Source organism: Nomascus leucogenys, chromosome 17, assembly GCF_006542625.1.
Source record: "Nomascus leucogenys isolate Asia chromosome 17, Asia_NLE_v1, whole genome shotgun sequence".
Classification (NCBI taxonomy): Eukaryota; Metazoa; Chordata; class Mammalia; order Primates; family Hylobatidae; genus Nomascus; species Nomascus leucogenys.
Window position 1 is genome coordinate 88,138,364 of NC_044397.1, and position 17,858 is coordinate 88,156,221.

Below are 17,858 nucleotides of genomic sequence, written 5' to 3' on the forward strand. Positions count from 1 at the left end.
CGCAGGGAGGGCACCCCCTCACCAACCTGGCACCCACCCTACTCCAGGGACGCCGCTCTCGACGCCAGCGGAGAGAGTTTCGAGAGAAGCGGCTGAGGGGTCGCAAGATCAGCCCACCCAGGTAGGGCTTCTCCCTGAACCCCCACCCTGCTGGCATCTGGGGGAGGGGAGCAGGGGCTTAGGGCCTGAGAAAGCTCTTTGGAGGCAGGCATTTGACTTGAGGAAGGAGTCTTTCTAGTGGGGCGATGCATGGCCCTCGTGAAGGTTTAGAGGTAGGAACGGCCTTGAGGGCCATGTGGACTCCTTTCCTTGCCAGCCCCTCCCCTCACTCTACTGGACTGGGGGCCCTTGCCAGACTCCCAGGAGCCCATGCACAGGCGGCATAAGGCTCTCACCAAGGCAGCAGAGAGGGCACAGGCTTTGCCCTGGACTCTCACCCAGTTCTGCTGCTTGGCCTCTTCCTGTGTCGGAGTTTGGACAAGTGACTTCCCGAACTCTATGAGCTTCAGTTTCTTCCTTTGGAAAACGAGGCATTATCACCTACCCGGAGAGAGGGCTGGGCAGTCCCCACAGGGAGGTCTTGGGACAGGTTTGGATGAGGCAGGCTGGCTTGGAGCGGAGAGCCCAGCCTGGGTCAGGAGGCCTTGAGGAGAGGCCCCGTGCAAACCCATGCCTCTTTTTGCCACGTCTCTTAAAGGAGAGTGATTGAGAGTTCCTGTAAGGCTTAAACAACTTATAGGTTCAGCTGTTGGTATGGGAAACATTCCTTAAAGAATAGCACCAATTGTCACTGCTGTCAGTGGTGGCACAGAGGCACACAGAGGGTAGTGCAGGAAAGCCCAGGCTGGGTGGCCGTAGGGCCTGGGTTTGGATCCCAGTTTCCTCCTGTATGAGCTGCGTAATGCTGGACAAGTGACTTCATCTCTCTGGGCCTGTTTCCTCAGCTGTGATAGTCTGTCTCTTTTTTTTTTCCCCTCCCAGAGATAGGGTCTTGTTCTGTCACCCAGGCTGGAGTGCAGTGGTGCAATCACGACTCACTGCAGCCTCAAATTCCTAGGCTCAGGCAATCCTCCTACCTCAGTCTTCTTAGCTGAGATTACTGGTATGCATCACCACGCCCAGCTAATTAAAATAAAAACGGGGTTTTGCCGTGTTGCCCAGGCTGGTCTCAAACTCCTGGGCTCAAGTGATCCTCCCACCTCAGCCTCCAAAAGTGCTGGGATTACAGGCGTGAGCCACTCCACCCAGCCTATTTTAATCTTATCATCATCATCATCATCATCATCATCATCATTAGTAAGCCCGGACCCAGTGAGAGCCGGAGACAAGGATTGGGAGGAGGGATGCTTTCATTCTAGGGTCAGGAGGCCAAGCAGAACCAGGGCTGCTGAAGTCCAAGTTCCTCAGAGTCATGATGGGTCTAGGACATTGTGGGGTGGGGCTTAAGTTCATGCTTTGGACAGATCTGAGGTGGGGGTGGGTGGAGGAATCAAGGGAAGGCCCCCAACCTGGTCAGCAGCCCCCTGACTGTGCCAGGTACCTAGCTTTGGGTCCTCAGGTTGGTGGGCTTATCCCAAATTCATGCCCGCTGAGATCTTAAGCCCTAACTTGTCCCACCCCATTCTTTTCTCTGTAGCTATGCCCGCCGAGACAGCCCCACCTATGACCCCTATAAGCGGTAAGTTGCTCTGGAGGACCAGGGAGTAGCAGACAGGGAGCCTCCTGCTGGGGACAGGGGCGCGAGGAGGGGATGGGAGGTTCATCCTGCTAGGCCACCCCAAGATCGCAGACTGCATGATATGTTCTGGGTCTGAATCATTTTTGTGTTTTCCAGATCATTGTCTTGTTTTCCCAGTTTTAAATAAATTTTTTTTTGAGACGGAGTCTTGCTCTTTCGCCCAGGCTGGAGTGCAGTGGCACGATCTCGGCACACTGCAAGCTCCGCCTCCCGGGTTCATGCCATTCTCCTGCCTCAGCCTCCCAAGTAGCTGGGACTACAGGTGCCTGCCACCAGGCCTGGCTACTTTTTTGCGTTTTAAGTAGAGACGGGGTTTCACCGTGTTAGCCAGGATGATCTTGATCTCCTGACCTCGTGATTCACCCACCTCAGTCTCCCAAAGTGCTGGGATTACAGGCGTGAGCTACCACGCCTGGCCAATAAAACTTTCTTTATATTTGAAGCTTCTTTATTTTATTTTTCTGATTTAAATACAGTGCAGCCTTGTGGTAAAAATGACCAAATATGGCAAGACAGTGTGACTGAGAAATCAAGTCACTTTAATCTCAATTTCCAGAAGTGGCCAGTGGGAAATAACGGGCACTCAGTAACACCGCTGGGCACAGGTGCTTGTCTCGTGGATGAAAGAGTGGTTGGAGAAGGGATTTTGAGAGGGACCAAGCTCAGTCTGATCCCAGTCCCCCTCATCCAAGCTCCATAGCTCTCTGAAGCCCAGTTCCCTCTTTGGAATGGGGGTGGGAATGGGATCTTCCTCATGGGGCTGTGGGTCGAGGTGAGATAAGGTGTGAATGGCTTCTGGGGAAATAAAAGGTGTAGGTTAGTGTTCCATACATGGGAGTGTCAGGGATATCAGGTACCTTCTTTTTATTTTTAAAATTTTATATATTAAAAGACAGTTTTTTTTTTTTTCTATAAAAAAATTGATAGGGGCTCACTATGTTGACCAGGCTGGTTTTGAACTTCTGGTCTCAAGCAGTCCTCCCACCTGGACCTCCCAAAGTGCTGGGATTATAGGCATGAGCCACCACACCTGGCCACTTTGTTCTTATTTTACTAAAATGGAATTGCACCACACTCAGTGTTTTAGAACTTGCTTTTTCCTCCCAGATTATCCATGTATCTTTTGAGTAAAACTTTTCTGTGTTTTGTACAGAGATCTGCTTATCTTTTTTTTTTGAGACGGAGTCTCGCTCTGTTTCCCAGGCTGGTGTGCAGTGGCGCGACCTGGACTCACTGCAACCTCTGCCTCCCAGGTTCAAGCAGTTCTCGTGCCCTCAGCCTCCTGAGTAGCTGGAATTACAGGTGCGCGCCACCATGCCTGGCTAATTTCTTTGTATTTTTTGTAGAGACGAGGTTTTGCCTTGTTGGCCAGGCTGGTCTCAAACTCCTGGTCTCAAGTGATCGGCCTGCCTCGGCCTCCCACAGTGCTGGGATTACAGGTGTGAGCCACCACGCCCGGCCTGCTCATCCATTTTTCATAGCCACATAAAATCAGAGCAGTTGTCTGTCATTGTCCTTCTGGTTATTTAGCAAAGGCTGCATGGTTGTGAGTCAAGTCCTTGCCCAGAGCTGGGTCTCCACTGCCTTCCAGGCTCTATCCACCCGCCTGGCTTCCCCGGTCGCTGTGGCCCGCGCTGGCGCTGCTGTTGCTCTGCTGTGTGTGCTGTTCCCGAAGAGGCTCCGGGAGCCTGAGCTAGTGAGCCTCTTCCTTCCTACCCGCAGGTCACCCTCGGAGTCCAGCTCGGAGTCCCGCTCCCGCTCCCGCTCCCCGACCCCGGGCCGCGAGGAGAAGATCACGTTCATCACCAGTTTTGGGGGCAGCGATGAGGAGGCAGCCGCAGCCGCTGCTGCCGCAGCAGCATCAGGGGTCACCACAGGGAAGCCCCCCGCACCTCCCCAGCCTGGCGGCCCCGCCCCGGGACGTAATGCCAGCGCCCGGTCGGTAACGCTCACGCCGCCCGCCCTACGCCCCGGTCACCATGGGGGGTACCCGGGGCAGACGGGGGCCGCGGCTCAGGCCTGCGCTGACCGGCCCTCCGTGCCCCGCCTGCAGCCGCCGCTCCTCCTCCTCCTCCTCCTCCTCTTCTGCCTCGAGGACCTCCAGCTCCCGCTCCAGCTCTCGCTCCAGCTCCCGCTCGCGCCGCGGCGGGGGCTACTACCGTTCCGGCCGCCATGCCCGCTCCCGGTCCCGCTCCTGGTCCCGCTCCCGCTCCCGCTCCCGGCGCTATTCGCGGTCCCGTAGCCGTGGCCGGCGGCACTCAGGTGGGGGCTCCCGAGACGGACACCGCTACTCCCGCTCGCCTGCCCGGCGTGGTGGTTACGGGCCCCGGCGCAGAAGCAGGTGTGTGCGGCTGGGCGTGGAGGCGGGAGGGGCTGGGGGGGCGCGGTGTCCGATCTTGAGGAGAAGGTGCTCAGAGGGAGGAAACCTGGCCATCCAGCTCAGAGAACACCCCATCTGAGGGGACAGGCACAGGCCACTGCTCTAACGCAGGAAGCCCTTGGTTGGAAAGGGCAAGGCATGGGTGTTTGCGTGCGCGTTCTGGTGGCAGTGGAGGTGGATCCCAGCCGCTGTTTTCCACGACAGGGTGTGGAGAGGAGACTCTGCATCTCTCTCTCCTCAGGAGACTGTTTTTGCTGTCAAGGGTTCCAGGTCGAGGGGAGTAGAAGCGCATGGACGCTCCAGGGTATTCTATAGCTTGAAGGGACGGGCCCGGGCCTTGAGGGCTGGGAAACCCCTTGCAGGGCGTGGGGCGGGGGGGAGGGGCGCGTTCCTGTGTGGCCAGGAGCTGATGGGGAAGCGAAGCGGGTGGAAAAAAATCAAGACAGCTCATTGGCCTGGCGTGGTGGCTCACACTTGTAATCCCAGCACTTTGGGAGGCTGAGGCGGGCGGATCTCCTGAGCTCAGGAGTTCGAGACCACCCTGGGCAACATGGTGAAACCCCGTCTCTACTGAAAAAAAAATTAGCTGGATGTGGTGGCACACGCCTGTAGTCCCAGCTACTTGAGAGGCTGAGGCAGGAGAATCGCTTGAAACCAGGAAGCGGAGGTTACAATTAGCTGAAATCATGCCACTGCACTCTAGCCTGGCGACAGTGACACTCCATCTCAAAAAAAAAAATTAGCTGGGCGCGGTGGCACGCGCATGTAGTCCCAGCTATGCAGGAGGCTGAGGCACAAGAATCGCTTGAACCCCGCAGGCAGAGGTTGCAGTGAGCCGAGATTGCGCCACTGCACCCCAGCTTGGCCTACAGAGTGAGACTGCGTCTCAAGAAAAAAAAAAAAAAGACATTTCATTTTGGAGAAGACATGGTGAGAGGCTAGCTCTAGGGATGGTTTAGAAAATAAAGTCACCTGGGGACTGGTCCACCCCCTTCCGGTCCCCTTGCCTGTTGGGGTCAGGGCTGCCCTGGGAAGGGCAGTGACACTGGGTTGGTAGGAGCATAGACTGCAGGGCACCTGCCCGAGTGTAGAGTCCCTGGGCCTCTAATTCTGTAAAATCGCAGTAATAGCATCCGCTTCTCTGGGCTGTTAGAGGTGTAACAGGTAAACCCACGTAAGGTGCTTATAGGACAGGGCTGGTGCTGGCTAAGTGCCGTTAATATCGTCAGCATCATTACCTGCGTTATTGTAGCACTGATCACCATGTCAGCTGCCTTCAGGGTCTGGCAGGTAAAGTAGAGGGGCCAGGTAGAGATCCTGCTCACCTGGCAAGCACATGTTCCCTCCAGTGGGGGCGTTGACTGCTCAGCAGCAGGTCTAGCATCACCCAGTCTTTCTAGTTCTCAGGAGAAGTTGAGGGTCTGGATTTTTAGAGGATAGCTCTTGTTTCCTTTACTTTTTTTTGAGACAGAGTCTCACTGTGTCACCCAGGCTGGAGTGCAGTGGTGCAATCTCAGCTCACTGCAATCTCCTCCTCCTGGGTTCAAGTGATTTCTCTTGCTGCAGCCTCCCAAATAGCTGGGATTACAGGCGTGCGCCACCACGCCTGGCTAATTTTTGTATTTCTAGTAGAGACGGGGTTTCACTATGTTGGCCAGACTGGTCTTGAACTCCTGACCTTGTGATCCACCCACCTTGGCCTCCCAAAGTGCTGGGATTACAGGTGTGAACCACTGCACCTGGCCCTTGTTTTCTTAATAATGACAACAAATTTTTATTTTATAAAAACTCAATTCAAAAATTAGCTGGGTGTGGTGGTGCACATCTGTAATCCCAGCTACTCAGGAGGCTGAGGCAGGAGAATTGCCTGAACCCAGGATGCAGAGGTTGCAGTGAGCCAAGCTATTGCACCACTGCACTCCAGCCTGGGCGACAGAGAGAGACTCTGTCTCAAAACAAAAAACAAAAAAAACGAGAGCCCAAGCAGAGTCAGTGTGTGGCCCAGAATTGGCTTCCAGGTCATATATTCCTTGTAGCTTACCCAGAGCAATGACAGGAGAAAGGCTTAGGGGACAGGTGGGACCTGGGCACATCTTGCATGCCAGCCTGAGAGTGGGCGTTGAGTGGAGAGTCCCACCAGTGTCCTGAGCAGGGATAGGAAGGGATAGGATGGGGTTCCGCATCCCCAGACTGGAACTTGTGGGTCTGTGCTGAGACTGGTGGAGGACAAGGGGTGGTCCCCACTGTTGTCAAGACCCTGGACACAAGCAGGATGAGGAGGTGGGTGAGGGTGTAGATGAGGTCACCATGGAGCACTGTTGTGCCTGAGCTGGACATGGCTCATAAAGGGGGAGCCAGCTATCCCTCCCAGAGCTCACCTCCCAGGAAGTTGGCAAGCGGGTGTCTAGTGAGGGAGAGGTGACGCGGGCCAGGCAGGGCTCGTGATGGCGGGACTGCCCTTAGGCTGAGTGTATCTAGAGCGCCATCTCTGTAGCCGGAGGGAGGCCAGAATGCCGATCTGGGACATTTTGGAGGGAGAGCAGCAGGAGGGGAGAGTTGAGCCTGTCACCCCAGGCCTTGCAGGAAGGAGGACTGTGGATCTGGAGCCAGGGTGGGGTGCGGTTGGGGTCCCTGGAGCCTCACAGTCCTCCTCCCGCCCTCATGCATCCCCAGGAGCCGCTCCCATTCAGGGGACCGCTACAGGCGGGGCGGCCGGGGCCTCAGGCACCACAGCAGTAGCCGCAGCCGCAGCAGCTGGTCCCTCAGCCCGTCCCGCAGTCGCAGCCTGACTCGCAGCCGCAGCCATAGCCCCAGCCCCAGCCAGAGCCGCAGCCGCAGCCGCAGCCGCAGCCAGAGCCCCTCGCCATCACCCGCAAGAGAGAAGCTGACCAGGCCGGCCGCGTCCCCTGCTGTGGGCGAGAAGCTGAAAAAGTGAGCAGGGCGGGTCTGGAGGAAGAGGGCTGCCAACCTCGGGTGGGGAGGGTGAACATCACTGTTTTCTTTTTGAGGGGAACTTAGTCCTACCCCGGGAGGTCTGGAGGGTGGTGTATGGCTCTGGCCTGGGAGGGTAGATTTCAGGGGGACACAGCCCTGGCCTGGGGGGTCTGAGGAGGACACACCAAATCCTGGAGGAGCTGCACAGTTAGAACCTTGTCCTGGGTGAGGGTCGGTGGGGACAGGTCCCTGTCTTACAGGTTCTGTGGGGTCTGAGAGGGACATGGTCGCACCCTGGGGCATCTGAGGCCCATGCCTTGGCTACCTGGTCTGAGGGCAGTGCTGAGGTTGGGGTCAGAGGTGGCAGCTGCCCTTTCCCCCTCCCAACCATGTCCTCTGGCCCTGCCCCCACCCAGGACCGAACCTGCCGCTGGTAAAGAGACAGGAGCTGCCAAAGTCAGTAAGAATTTGGAACTCGCCCGTCTAATTCCCGTCAGCAGCAGTGCCCAAGAGCTGGGCCCGGTGGGCCTGCAGGGGGGCCCGGGTGGGCTGGGAGATCCAGCCCCAGGGACTGGGAAGGGAGGGGAAGGGTCTGCCCCCGTGAGAACCATGTCCCCCTCCCCTCCTCACTGTACGCTGGGGCTCCACCTGTCACTGAACCTCTGGGAGCCTCAGGGCTGTCGACACCCCGCCCCTCTTCCCCACGTCGTTCCCCGCCCCCCGCACAAAGCCCCAGGCTCTTGGCTGAGGTGGGTTGTGGGAGCTCTGGGACACCCACCTCCTCTCCCGCCTCTTCTCCCCCCTCCCCAGCCCAAGCTGACGCCTCAGGAGAAGCTGAAACTGAGGATGCAGAAGGCGCTGAACAGGCAGTGTATGTTCTGCCCCGTCCCTCCAGGGTTTCACAGCTCTTCTTCCCCTTGGCAGTGGGAGCAAGGAGACCCAGCACCACTTTGGGAGGCCTGGCCCTTCCCTAGAGAGGCTGCGCAGGCGCGGAGCTGCTCTGGGGAGGAATGGGTTTGCATCAGCTCCGCTGCCGCTCTGCTGGGGCCTCTGCAGTCAGGTTGACCTGTCTGAGCTCAGCTTCCTCGTTTGAGAGAGTGGGGCTCTTAGCGGGCGCGGTGGCTCACACCTGTAATCCCAGCACTTTGGGAGGCCGAGGCGGGTGGATCATGAGGTCAGGAGATCGAGGCCATCCTGGCTAACACGGTGAAACCCTGTCTCTACTAAAAATACAAAAAATTAGCTGGGCGTGTTGGTAGGTGCCTGTAATCCCAGCTACTCGGGAGGCTGAGGCAGGAGATGTCGCGAACCTGGGAGGCGGAGCCTGCAGTGAGCCGAGATCGCGCCACTGCACTCCAACCTGGGCGACAGAGCGAGACTCCGTCTCAAAAAAAGAAAAAAGAGAGTGGGGCTCTTAAGGGAACCCCTCAGCCACCCTGTTTCTTTCTCCCTACAGTCAAGGCGGATAAGAAGGCGGCACAGGAGAAGATGATCCAGCAGGAGCATGAGCGGCAGGTGAAGTGGGGAAGGGAAGGCTGGGGTGGCGGGTGGGTGCTGGCCTGGCCAAGTCCTCATAGCCCTGTCTGCTGCAGGAGCGGGAAGATGAGCTTCGAGCCATGGCCCGCAAGATCCGGATGAAGTAAGACCTTGCCCCTCCCTGTCCCATGGCCACACCTCCTGGCCTGCCTGGCCTTCCCACCACGGGCTGCTGGCTCAAGCCCTGCCCAGCTCCCTGTGGGTGGATGAAAGGCAGAGAGTCCTGCCTGGCCCTCGGGGCTGTGCCCAGCCACGTCTCTTGCTCCTCTCCCTGAATTTCCTCCCTCCATTTCAACCTGCCTCTGGCCACCGCGACCTTCTCCCAGCTCTTCCAGCCTCCAAGTGCCAGTCACCTTTGCTGTTCTTTTGGCCTGGCAAACTGTTCCTGATACCCCTTCCCCACTCACCCACTGCCATGGGTCTTTCTCCTGTCCCAGCCTCAGTTTGCTCGTCTCCTAAATGGAGATAGAGTCATTGTCCCACCTCACAGGCTGTTGGGAGGATTTGACAAGATCAAGGCCAGGCACGGAGAAGGCACCCAGTAGACGTAGCCATTGGGTTGCCAAGCCTGGCCACTGTGGCAGAGACCATTTCAACACTCACTGTGTGCAGGTGCCCCAGTGCGGCAGGAAATGATGGGACTATCCTGCCTCCCTCTGCTCCCGAGGCTCTCCTAGGAAGGGGCTGGGATTCCAGTCAGCCCCACCAGCTGGGGTCCCTCTGAACCTAGGGCTCCCTTTCCAAGTGGAGATTGGTGGCAGTACCGGCCCCCTTGGTTTACTGTCTTCCTCGGAGTAGGGTGTCGGAAGCACCTGTCTTCCCTGAGTTCAGTGTGTCCAGTGTTCCTGGCCAGATGCTTACGCCATGCCTTTGCAGGGAGCGGGAACGCCGAGAGAAGGAGAGAGAAGAGTGGGAACGCCAGTACAGCCGGCAGAGCCGTTCACCCTCCCCCCGATACAGTGAGTGTCCCCACCAGGCTGCAGGGCTCTGGGGCTTTAAAGAAAAGTGTCAAGCAGGGTTACCAAAAAAACCATAGTACAGCTGGGCGCGGTGGCTCATGCCTGTAATCCCAGCACTTTGGGAGGCTGAGGTGGGTGGATCAATCACCTGAGGTCAGGAGTTCGAGACCAGCCTGACCAACGTGACACACGTACACACACACACACACAGATTGCTTTAGTCACAAGGTGATCGCAGGAATTAGAAGTGCTCATTCCGGCGTGGGCTGGTGAGGGGCACAGATGGCAGCCACTGGACTCTCTGGAAATGTCCCCTGATTTGGAGACAACCCCTGAAGTTCAGTTTTGAGGACCTCACCCCAGGTCAAGGAAGAGGCCCTGCCCTGGATGTTTGCTCGCTCTTCACCTGTTCTTTTCTTTCCAGGTCGAGAATACAGCTCTTCTCGAAGGTAAGGAAGCCCATGACCCTCCACTTTCTGGGAAGTGACACTTGTCCTTTGATGGGAGGTCCTGGCTCTCATTCCTCCAGCCTCACCCTGTACCCACCTCCAGTTGGAGGGGCTGGTCTCATCCCTTGGGGAACATCCTTCCCTCCACAGACAAGTGCCCCGATCACTGAAGCATCCATGGCCCCAGGTGTGTTGATGTGTGTACGCCCCGTCCTCATGGCCCCTCCCTTTCTCTTTCCAGGCGCTCAAGGTCCCGATCCCGAAGTCCCCATTACCGACATTAGGCAGAAGAGTGGGGGGTGGGGAGGACAAGGGGGTGGGGTAAGGGGCTCAAGCTGTGATGCTGCTGGTTTTATCTCTAGTGAAATAAAGTCAAGAGTTATTTAATTCCCGTCACCTGCCTCAGTGTCATCTGTGTGGTTGGTGCAGGGCTCTCCCACCCCAGGGCCCATGGGCCAGCAGAGCCAGCTGGGAGGGCGCTTGGGTTTACAGGCCAGGTGCCAGTGCTGCCTGTGTGGGACATCTTGCCCACATCTGATGGCTAAGTGGCAGGCCCCTGTTCATCAGAACCTGCCATGGCTCAGTGAGGCCTGCTCAGGAGGCCAGGGCACAGTCCCAAGGGAGAGGGCACAGTCCCAAGGGAGAGGGCCCAGACCTGCCCGCAGGTGTGGACATAGGGTGTCGGCCCAGCATGTCCCACATGGGCCCCTTTGCCCGGGGCCTCTGGCAACAGGTCTGGGCCTCTCCCCGCCCTCGCCTCGGCCCCTGCCCTGGCCTCGCCCGCACCAGGAACTGGGAGCGCGGCTTTCTGTGCCAATCCTGCGCCCCAGGCACTGGGGGCTGGCCATTCCCTCACCCCCTCACTCCAAACCGGTCTGTCCAGCCGTCCACCCCACGGAGGGGAAGCCTCCTGCCCCACCTCATGTATCCCAAGAAAGCCAGAGTCCAGACGGGTGTAAATAAAAGGGGAAATTTACTTGGAGAAGGGGGACAAAAACAAGGAGGTCAATGGGTGTTGGCAGCGGTACCAGGGACAGTGAGGGGGGCTTTCCTGGGCTCAGGCCTCGCCGGCTACCTCAGGGTGCTTCTGCCGCAGGTGTTTGTCCAGGGTGGCTCGCAGGCCGAAAGGCACATGGCAGTGGGGGCACTCGAAGCGGGTGCTGCCAGGCGTCATGCCGTGCATGCGGCGGTGGCGGTTGAGCTTGCTGCTCTGGGCGCAGGCGTAGGGACACTGGTCGCAAGCATAGGGCCGCTCGCCTGTGTGCGAGCGCATGTGCACTTTGAGATTGCTGAAGGAGCTGAGGGTCTTCTTGCACACAGGACAGGTGGGGCTCCGCCGGGTGAGGCCACTGCCACTTACACGGGGGCTCTTGGCCTCAGCTGCTGGCCCCACCACTGCCGACACGGCTGCGGCCACCTCGGCCAGGCCCAGGAGCGGGGCCTCCGGGGCCTCTGATTCTGTCTGGTAGATGGACAGTCCGTGGTCCCACTGGGCGTGACGCAGCAGCTTCCAAGCCACTGTGAACTGTTTGCCACAGCGCAGGCAGCTCAAGGCCTTCAGCTCTTCTTGTTCTGGTAAGAAAAAGAGGCAGAGTGTTAGTGCGGAGAGGGAAGGAGTCACGGGGGTTGCAGTTCACAGCTGCCAGCTGGACACCTTCTGTGGGACAGGCACTCCTGCAGGGGCCAAGGACTTGGCAGTAACAAGACACACACACCCTGGAAGGACCAGGAAGCTGATGCTCAGAGGAGGGGTGGACACGAAAAATCTGTAGAGTGGGTGCTAAGTACCTGAGGTTTTGTGTTTGAAAACCGTTTTTTTTTAGACAGTCTCACTCTGTTGCCCAGGCTGGGGTGCAGTGGCGCGATCTCAGCTCACTGCAACCTCCACCTCCCGGATTCAAGCTATTCTCATGCCTCAGCCTCTCAAGTAGCTGGGATTACAGGTGCCCGCCACCATGCCTGGCTAATTAGTAGAGATGGGGTTTCACTGTGTTGGCCAGGCTGGTCTCGAACTCTTGGCCTCAAGTGATCTGCCCACCTCGGCCTCCCAAAGTGCTGGGATTACAGGCATGAGCCACTGCGCTGGGCCATGTGTTTGAAAATCTTTAAAAAAGTTATGTTAACTCAGTGAGCACTTCCTACATGCTAGGTGCTGAGCCATGGCTCATAGCCCGGCTTTCCCTCAGGACAGGAAAATAAGATCTCCATTTTCCAGACAGGAGAACTGAGGCACAGAGAGGCATTTCCCCAGGGTCGCACAGCTTGGAAGGGGTGAAACTGGGATTTCAATCCAGACTACTGGGGCAGGAGGAGAGGGCAGAACAGAGGCTTGCTTTCTTCGCTTTAAATTTTTAATTTCGTATTTTTTAAAGAGATGGGGTCCTGCTATGTTGCCCAGGCTATTCTTTTTTTTTTTTTTTTTTTGAGACGGAGCCTTGTTCTGTCGCCAAGGCTGCAGTGCAGTGGCGCGATCTCGGCTCACTGCAACCTCCGCCTCCGGGGTTCACGTCATTCTCCTGCCTCAGCCTCCTGAGTAGCTGAGACTACAGGCGCCCGCCACCACGCCACGGGGTTTCACTGTGTTAGCCAGGATGGTCGCGATCTCCTGACCTCATGATCCGCCCGCCTTGGCCTCCCAAAGTGCTGGGATTACAGGCTTGAGCCACCGCACCCGGCTGCCCAGGCTATTCTTTAACTTAATGGCCTCAAGTAATCCTTCCACCTCAGCCCCTCAAAGTGCTGGGATTATAGGTGTGAGCCACCATATCCAGCTGGGAGCAGAGGCTTTTGAATAAGATTTTTGGTTTAGGCCTGGGTGACAGAGCAAGACCCCATCTCAAAAAAAAAAAAAAAAAAAGGCAGATATAGCTGGGTGCGGTGGCTCACACCTGTAATCCTAGCACTTTGGGAGGCTGAGGCGGGTTGATCTCTTGAGGTCAGAGATTTGAGACCAGCCTGGCCAACGTGATGAAACCCTGTCTCTAGTAAAAATACAAAATAGCCGGGTGTGGTGGTGCACGCCTGTGATCCTGGCCACTTGGGAGGTTAAGGCAGGAGTGCTTGAACCCAGGAGGCGGAGGTTGCAGTGAGCCGAGATCCCACCACTGCACTCCAGCCTGGGTGACAAAAGCGAGACTCTGCCTCAAAAAAAAAAAATTTTTTTTTTTGGTTTAATAAAAATAATTTTTAAAGTAATTGAGATATCTGGGCATGGTGGCTTATGCCTGTAATCCCAGCACTTTAGGAGGCCAAGGCAGGCGGATCACCTGAGGTCAGGATTTTGAGACACCCCCCTGGTCAACATGGTGAAACCCTGTTTCCACCAAAAATACAAAAATTAGCCGGCCATGGTGGTGCACGCCTAGTCCCAGCTACTTGGAGGGCTGAGGCAGGAGAATCACTTGAACCTGGGAGGCGGAGGTTGCAGTGAGCTGAGATTGCACCACAGCACTCCAGCCTGGGTGACAGAGTGAGATTCCACCTCAAAATAATAATAATGGGGTAGCTACAGAGAAAGCTTAGCGTCCACCTAGTAAAGAGGTGGTAATGACCTGGGTCCGCCACCCTCTGCATGGATCTCAAATTGAGAGCCCCCAAACCTGAATTTGGATTTTTATCTGGACCTTCGGGGTACTCTCAGCGGATACTTCCTAGGTGAACTAGACTTTCCATTTTTCAAATTCTAGAGTTTTGGATGGGACAGCCTTTGTGATACAACCAGTCCCAGGTCAAGAGCACAGACCTGCATTCAGATTCAGACTTCTCTGCTCCCTAGTTGTGTGACCTTGGGCGAGACATAGTCCTCTCTCTGTGTGCCTCAGTTGCTAGAATTCAGGGACCCTAGAGATCCCCTCCCTTTCAAGGGTGGTTGTGACCTCGCTTGGGGAATGGTTGAGAGCTTTGGTCCACATAAGTGCTCAAACAGCAGAGACTGTGAAACCAAGGTGCCCACGATTCTCCAAGCCCTGCAGTGTTTTGTTCCAGCGATTCCATCACAGCCCCTCGTTCCTCCAGGCCACTCTCCATGCTCCAGCTCTAAAGCCGATTCAATCAGTCACAAGCCCCTCCCTCTTTCCCACCACCAGACCCTCCCTGGCCCAACCCTAAATAATTGCACTTCTCAAAAGTCTCAGGAGGGCAAGGGCCAGGGGGCTGGAATTTAGGTTTGGATTAAGCCCTGCAGCCAACACTGACCAAAAGCTCACCGAGGGTCAAGGGCCATGTGAAGGATTTTAATTCCCTCCCAAGAGGAGGAACCCAGGTGTCCAGCACCCGGGAACTCGCTCAAACCAGGGGCTTCCCAGCACGCAGGGCTGGGAGATTCCATCACCAAGGGAAGCCAGAAGCCTCTTCCTTGGCTGTGAACACTCAGCTGTACTAGCACCTCAATCAGTATTTTGACAGAGACAGGGGGAGGTGGTAACCTCCCCATTCCAGCTGGCCTCCACTCCCCCTCCCCCCCACCGCTGCCCTCCCTAGAGGTCCCCCCCTACTGCCGCCCTGGTCCAGCCACCTGGCCAGTTATTTCTGGCCAAGGGGAAGGAGAAGTGAAACCAGGTTGGGGTGTGTGTGTGGGGGGCAAAATCCCGGGCTAGTCTTCTGGGGCTGGCCACACCCTGTAGGCGGCCCTCCTTCTCTGCCCAGCAACCGCCCCCCCACCGCCACCACTAGTCCCTGCTCTAGGACGGGCAGGCCCTGGCCACGCCTAGGCTGCACCCGATGGGGAGCGAGAAAAGGGAAGTAGTGCTCAGTGCCCTGCCGTCCAGCCCAGCCCCTTTCCAGCAGGAAGCCCAGCCCTTGAACTTGAGAGGGCCTGCACCCGGCTTTACTCACCTGAGCCCTGGCCGCGGCTGGGGCCTCTGAAGAGCTGACAGCCCAGCTTCTTGTGGTCCATGAAAGCAGTGATGGCCTCCAACGGGAAGGTCTGCAGGCAGCGGCCGCAGGTCAACAGATCTGGGTGTTTGTCGGTCCAGGGCTGGCGGTCTGCAGGGAGGAAGCGGGTGGTGAGCGTGGGGTGGGGCCAGGATGGGGGCTGAGGGTGCTGAAGGAGAGGGGAAACCGAAGGTCAGAAGGGGGCCTGGGGGGCAGGACGGGGCGAAGGAGATAAGGCAGGGCGAGGGGCCCATACCCAAAGGGAAGGGTCCCACCCGAGGGTCAAAGGTAAGGGAGGCTGGGCCCAGGGCCCGGGGCGCTCACCGGGAAGGTTCGGGGTCAACGGCGTCCACAGGGTCCACGGGTTCCGCGCGCCGAGAGCTAGGAGGGCGGCCCCGGCGGGCATGGGGCCAGGAGAGTGGTGGGGTTCGCCGCCGAACCGCCCCGCCGCGGACACCTCCTTCGGGGAGAAGGGCCCCAGCCTTGGGGCCTGTTGGGGCTGCGCGTCTGGCTCGGGCTTGAGTTCGATGACGAGGTCCTGCATTTCCATCTCGTCGTCTGGGTTGGCGGCGGGCGCGGGCTCTACTCGGCGGGGAGCGCTGCCGGCCTTGCGGCGGGACATGAGTCGCGGGCCGGGCGAGCGGGCAGGCGGGCAGAGGACGCACGAGCAGAGGACGCGCGGACCGTGCGCGCTCAGGTGAGTGACTGCGGCGACCCGCCGCGAACTCTTACACGTGCTGGCCGGGCCCGTGGCTCCGCCTACAAGGGCGGGGCTGATGGGAGGCGACCGGGCCGCCCTGCTGGGGCCCTGACGGCGGCCTAACTCAATCTAGGCAGTGACCCGTGCGTTTGGCTTAGTGACCAAATTTAATCACAGCGAGTTCCCACAAGGCATTGAGACAGCTATCCTTGATCCCATTTTAGGGCGGGTGAAACTGAGGCACGGGATGCCCACACACACCCCCAAGCGAGAAGATAGTCGGCCACGTTTCTTATTAGGTGCCTGATAGTAATCTGGGCTATTTCATTAAATGCATTACAATAAAAATTCATTTTGCAAGCATTCACTGAGTGCCTCCTGTGCGCCAGGCTCTGTTTGAAGCACTGAGAATACAGGAGGGAATAAACAGACGATAATCTTTGTTTGCACGGAGTTTAGACGGTGGGGGAAGACACTATAAACATAATTACGTAAAATATAGATGGCCCGTCATGATGACCAGTGCCATGGAGCAAAAGAAAGCTGGAAAGGCGGAGAGGGTTACTGGGGTTGAGGGATTCAATTTTCTCCCCTATGATGGGAAAGGGCATGGTGGAGCTGAGGCTGGAGGGAAGGAAGCCAGCCAGTGGGCCTGGGCATTGAGGAATTACAAGGAAAGGGAGGGGCAATACGGGTTGGGGATTGAGTTCAGTGAAAAAAATGGGGGCAGATCCAAGCAATCTTTTGATTGCTTTAAGGTCTTTTGGTTTTCCTGAGACCGGAGCCTTAGGAGGGTTTTGAGCAGAGGAGGACTGTAATCATACACATCGACTCAGTTCCTAGACCAGAAGTTGCCTTTAAAACCAAACAGCCAAGCAGCTCACCTGCCTCCACTCTGCCTCCTTGAACTTCTCTCCCCTAAGCAGTTCTCTCTGCTCACTGTTTGAAGTGGCATCGACACCCTGCCCCACCCTCAATCCCTGACAAGTATTCTTTTCTTCCTGGCACCGACTGCATGACAGTATAGAACTGCTTGTGGACTGTCCTCTCCCCCACCCAATGCAAGCCCCCTGAGGTCAGGGCCAGAACCTGTCCTCCCCCAGCTGTCCTCAGCCCAGATGCTGATTTCAGATGCTGATCTCTTGGAGTTCTGCACATTGTTATTCAGGTCTGGGTTCCATTGTCCTCCTGAGAGCAGAGGGCCCTGACCAACAGTATCTAAAGTAGCCCCACCCTGCTGAAGGCCTTGCAAATTACACTCCATGACCTCCATCTGTCCCCAGTTCCCTCTTGGATCTCGCTTTCTCCATCTGTCAAAGGAGGTAGGGCAGGTTGGAACTAGAGGGTTATCTGAGGTGGTTTCTTCTTCAATGCCGCCTCCTCTGATCACCCTTTTTTTTAAAGTAATTTTTAATTTTTCAAAAAAAATTTTTTTTTAAATAGAGACAGGGACTTGCTTTGTTGCCCTGGTTGGTCTGAAATTCTTGGCTTGAAGCGCTCCTCCTGCTTCAGCATCCCAAAGTGCTGAGATTACAAGTGTGAGACACTGCACTCAGCCTCAGACCACCCAATTTTAAGCTCCATGGCAACCCAGCCACCCACTATCCCATTGCCCTTATTTTACTTTTTTTTTTTTTTTTTTTTTTTGAGATGGAGTTTCACTCTTGTTGCCCAGGCTGGAGTGCAATGGCACGATCTCAGCTCATTGCAACCTCTGCCTCCCGGGTTCAAGTGATTCTCCTGCCTGAGCCTCCGGAGTAGCTGGGATTACAGGTGCCTGGCTAATTTTTCTATTTTTAGTAGAGACAGGGTTTCACCATGTTGGCCAGGCTGGTCTTGAACTCCTGACCTCAGGTGATCCACCCACCTCAGCCTCCCAAAGTGCTGGAATTACAGGCATGAGCCACCGTGCCCGGCCTATTTTATTCTTTATACATCACTTTGATCAAACTCTGAAGGATCTTGTTTACATATTTGCTCGTTTTACCCTATTCTGTCCCTTCTACCTCCACTAGAACGTAGGTTCTAGGAGGCAGGATGGGAGTCTGTCTTGCTCATAAATACAACCCCCTACTCATTCATAGTTAAGTCAACAAATATTTATTGAGCACCTACTATGTGCCTGATGATATTCTTTCAACAGATATTTGCAGAGCACCAAATTGTGTACCTGGCACTAGGCCTTGGTGATCTAGTGGAAAGCAAAGGCCCACAGGATCCCTGCATAAATAGGACCCCGCAAGGAGAAAGTGAATTCTGACTGGGCCTGGAATAGGGAGGTTCATATTCC

At 56.6% G+C, this 17,858-nt stretch overlaps 2 protein-coding genes across 5 annotated transcripts in view; one reads left to right on the forward strand and one right to left on the reverse strand.

The window, feature by feature from the left end:
• CLASRP (CLK4 associating serine/arginine rich protein) overlaps nucleotides 1–10,392 on the forward strand; it is a 31,821-nt gene extending 21,429 nt beyond the window's left edge. For 2 of the 4 annotated variants that reach the window (XM_030795804.1, XM_030795806.1), the window contains exons 10-20: nucleotides 48–121; nucleotides 1,637–1,678; nucleotides 3,461–3,676; nucleotides 3,792–4,079; nucleotides 6,792–7,049; nucleotides 7,469–7,923; nucleotides 8,509–8,567; nucleotides 8,645–8,691; nucleotides 9,465–9,547; nucleotides 9,972–9,996; nucleotides 10,238–10,392. In XM_030795804.1, the coding sequence (XP_030651664.1) occupies nucleotides 48–121; nucleotides 1,637–1,678; nucleotides 3,461–3,676; nucleotides 3,792–4,079; nucleotides 6,792–7,049; nucleotides 7,469–7,923; nucleotides 8,509–8,567; nucleotides 8,645–8,691; nucleotides 9,465–9,547; nucleotides 9,972–9,996; nucleotides 10,238–10,280 (1,590 nt within the window). In that variant the 3' untranslated portion in view covers nucleotides 10,281–10,392. The remainder of the gene's footprint in view (nucleotides 1–47; nucleotides 122–1,636; nucleotides 1,679–3,460; nucleotides 3,677–3,791; nucleotides 4,080–6,791; nucleotides 7,050–7,468; nucleotides 7,924–8,508; nucleotides 8,568–8,644; nucleotides 8,692–9,464; nucleotides 9,548–9,971; nucleotides 9,997–10,237) is intronic. The other 2 variants (XR_004026360.1, XM_030795805.1) reach the window with 2 other exon arrangements.
• Nucleotides 10,393–10,947: 555 nt separating this feature from the next.
• ZNF296 (zinc finger protein 296) lies at nucleotides 10,948–16,608 on the reverse strand. The gene is made up of 3 exons (XM_003277635.3): nucleotides 15,193–16,608; nucleotides 14,830–14,979; nucleotides 10,948–11,568 (listed from the first exon to the last, which is right to left on the reverse strand). The coding sequence occupies exons 1-3, from the start codon at nucleotides 15,488–15,490 to the stop codon at nucleotides 11,054–11,056; spliced, it is 963 nt and encodes a 320-aa protein (XP_003277683.2). The 5' UTR covers nucleotides 15,491–16,608; the 3' UTR covers nucleotides 10,948–11,053.
• Nucleotides 16,609–17,858: the final 1,250 nt, after the last annotated feature.

Excerpts from the sequence above, each read along its gene's own strand:
- ZNF296 (XM_003277635.3), bottom strand. The coding sequence starts at position 15,490 with ATGTCCCGCCGCAAGGCCGGCAGCGCTCCCCGCCGAGTAGAGCCCGCG. Across the intron at positions 14,980-15,192 it reads GTTGACCCCGAACCTTCCCG|ACCGCCAGCCCTGGACCGAC; the intron begins GTGAGCGCCCCG and ends TCCTCCCTGCAG. Across the intron at positions 11,569-14,829 it reads CAGCCGCGGCCAGGGCTCAG|AACAAGAAGAGCTGAAGGCC; the intron begins GTGAGTAAAGCC and ends TTTTCTTACCAG.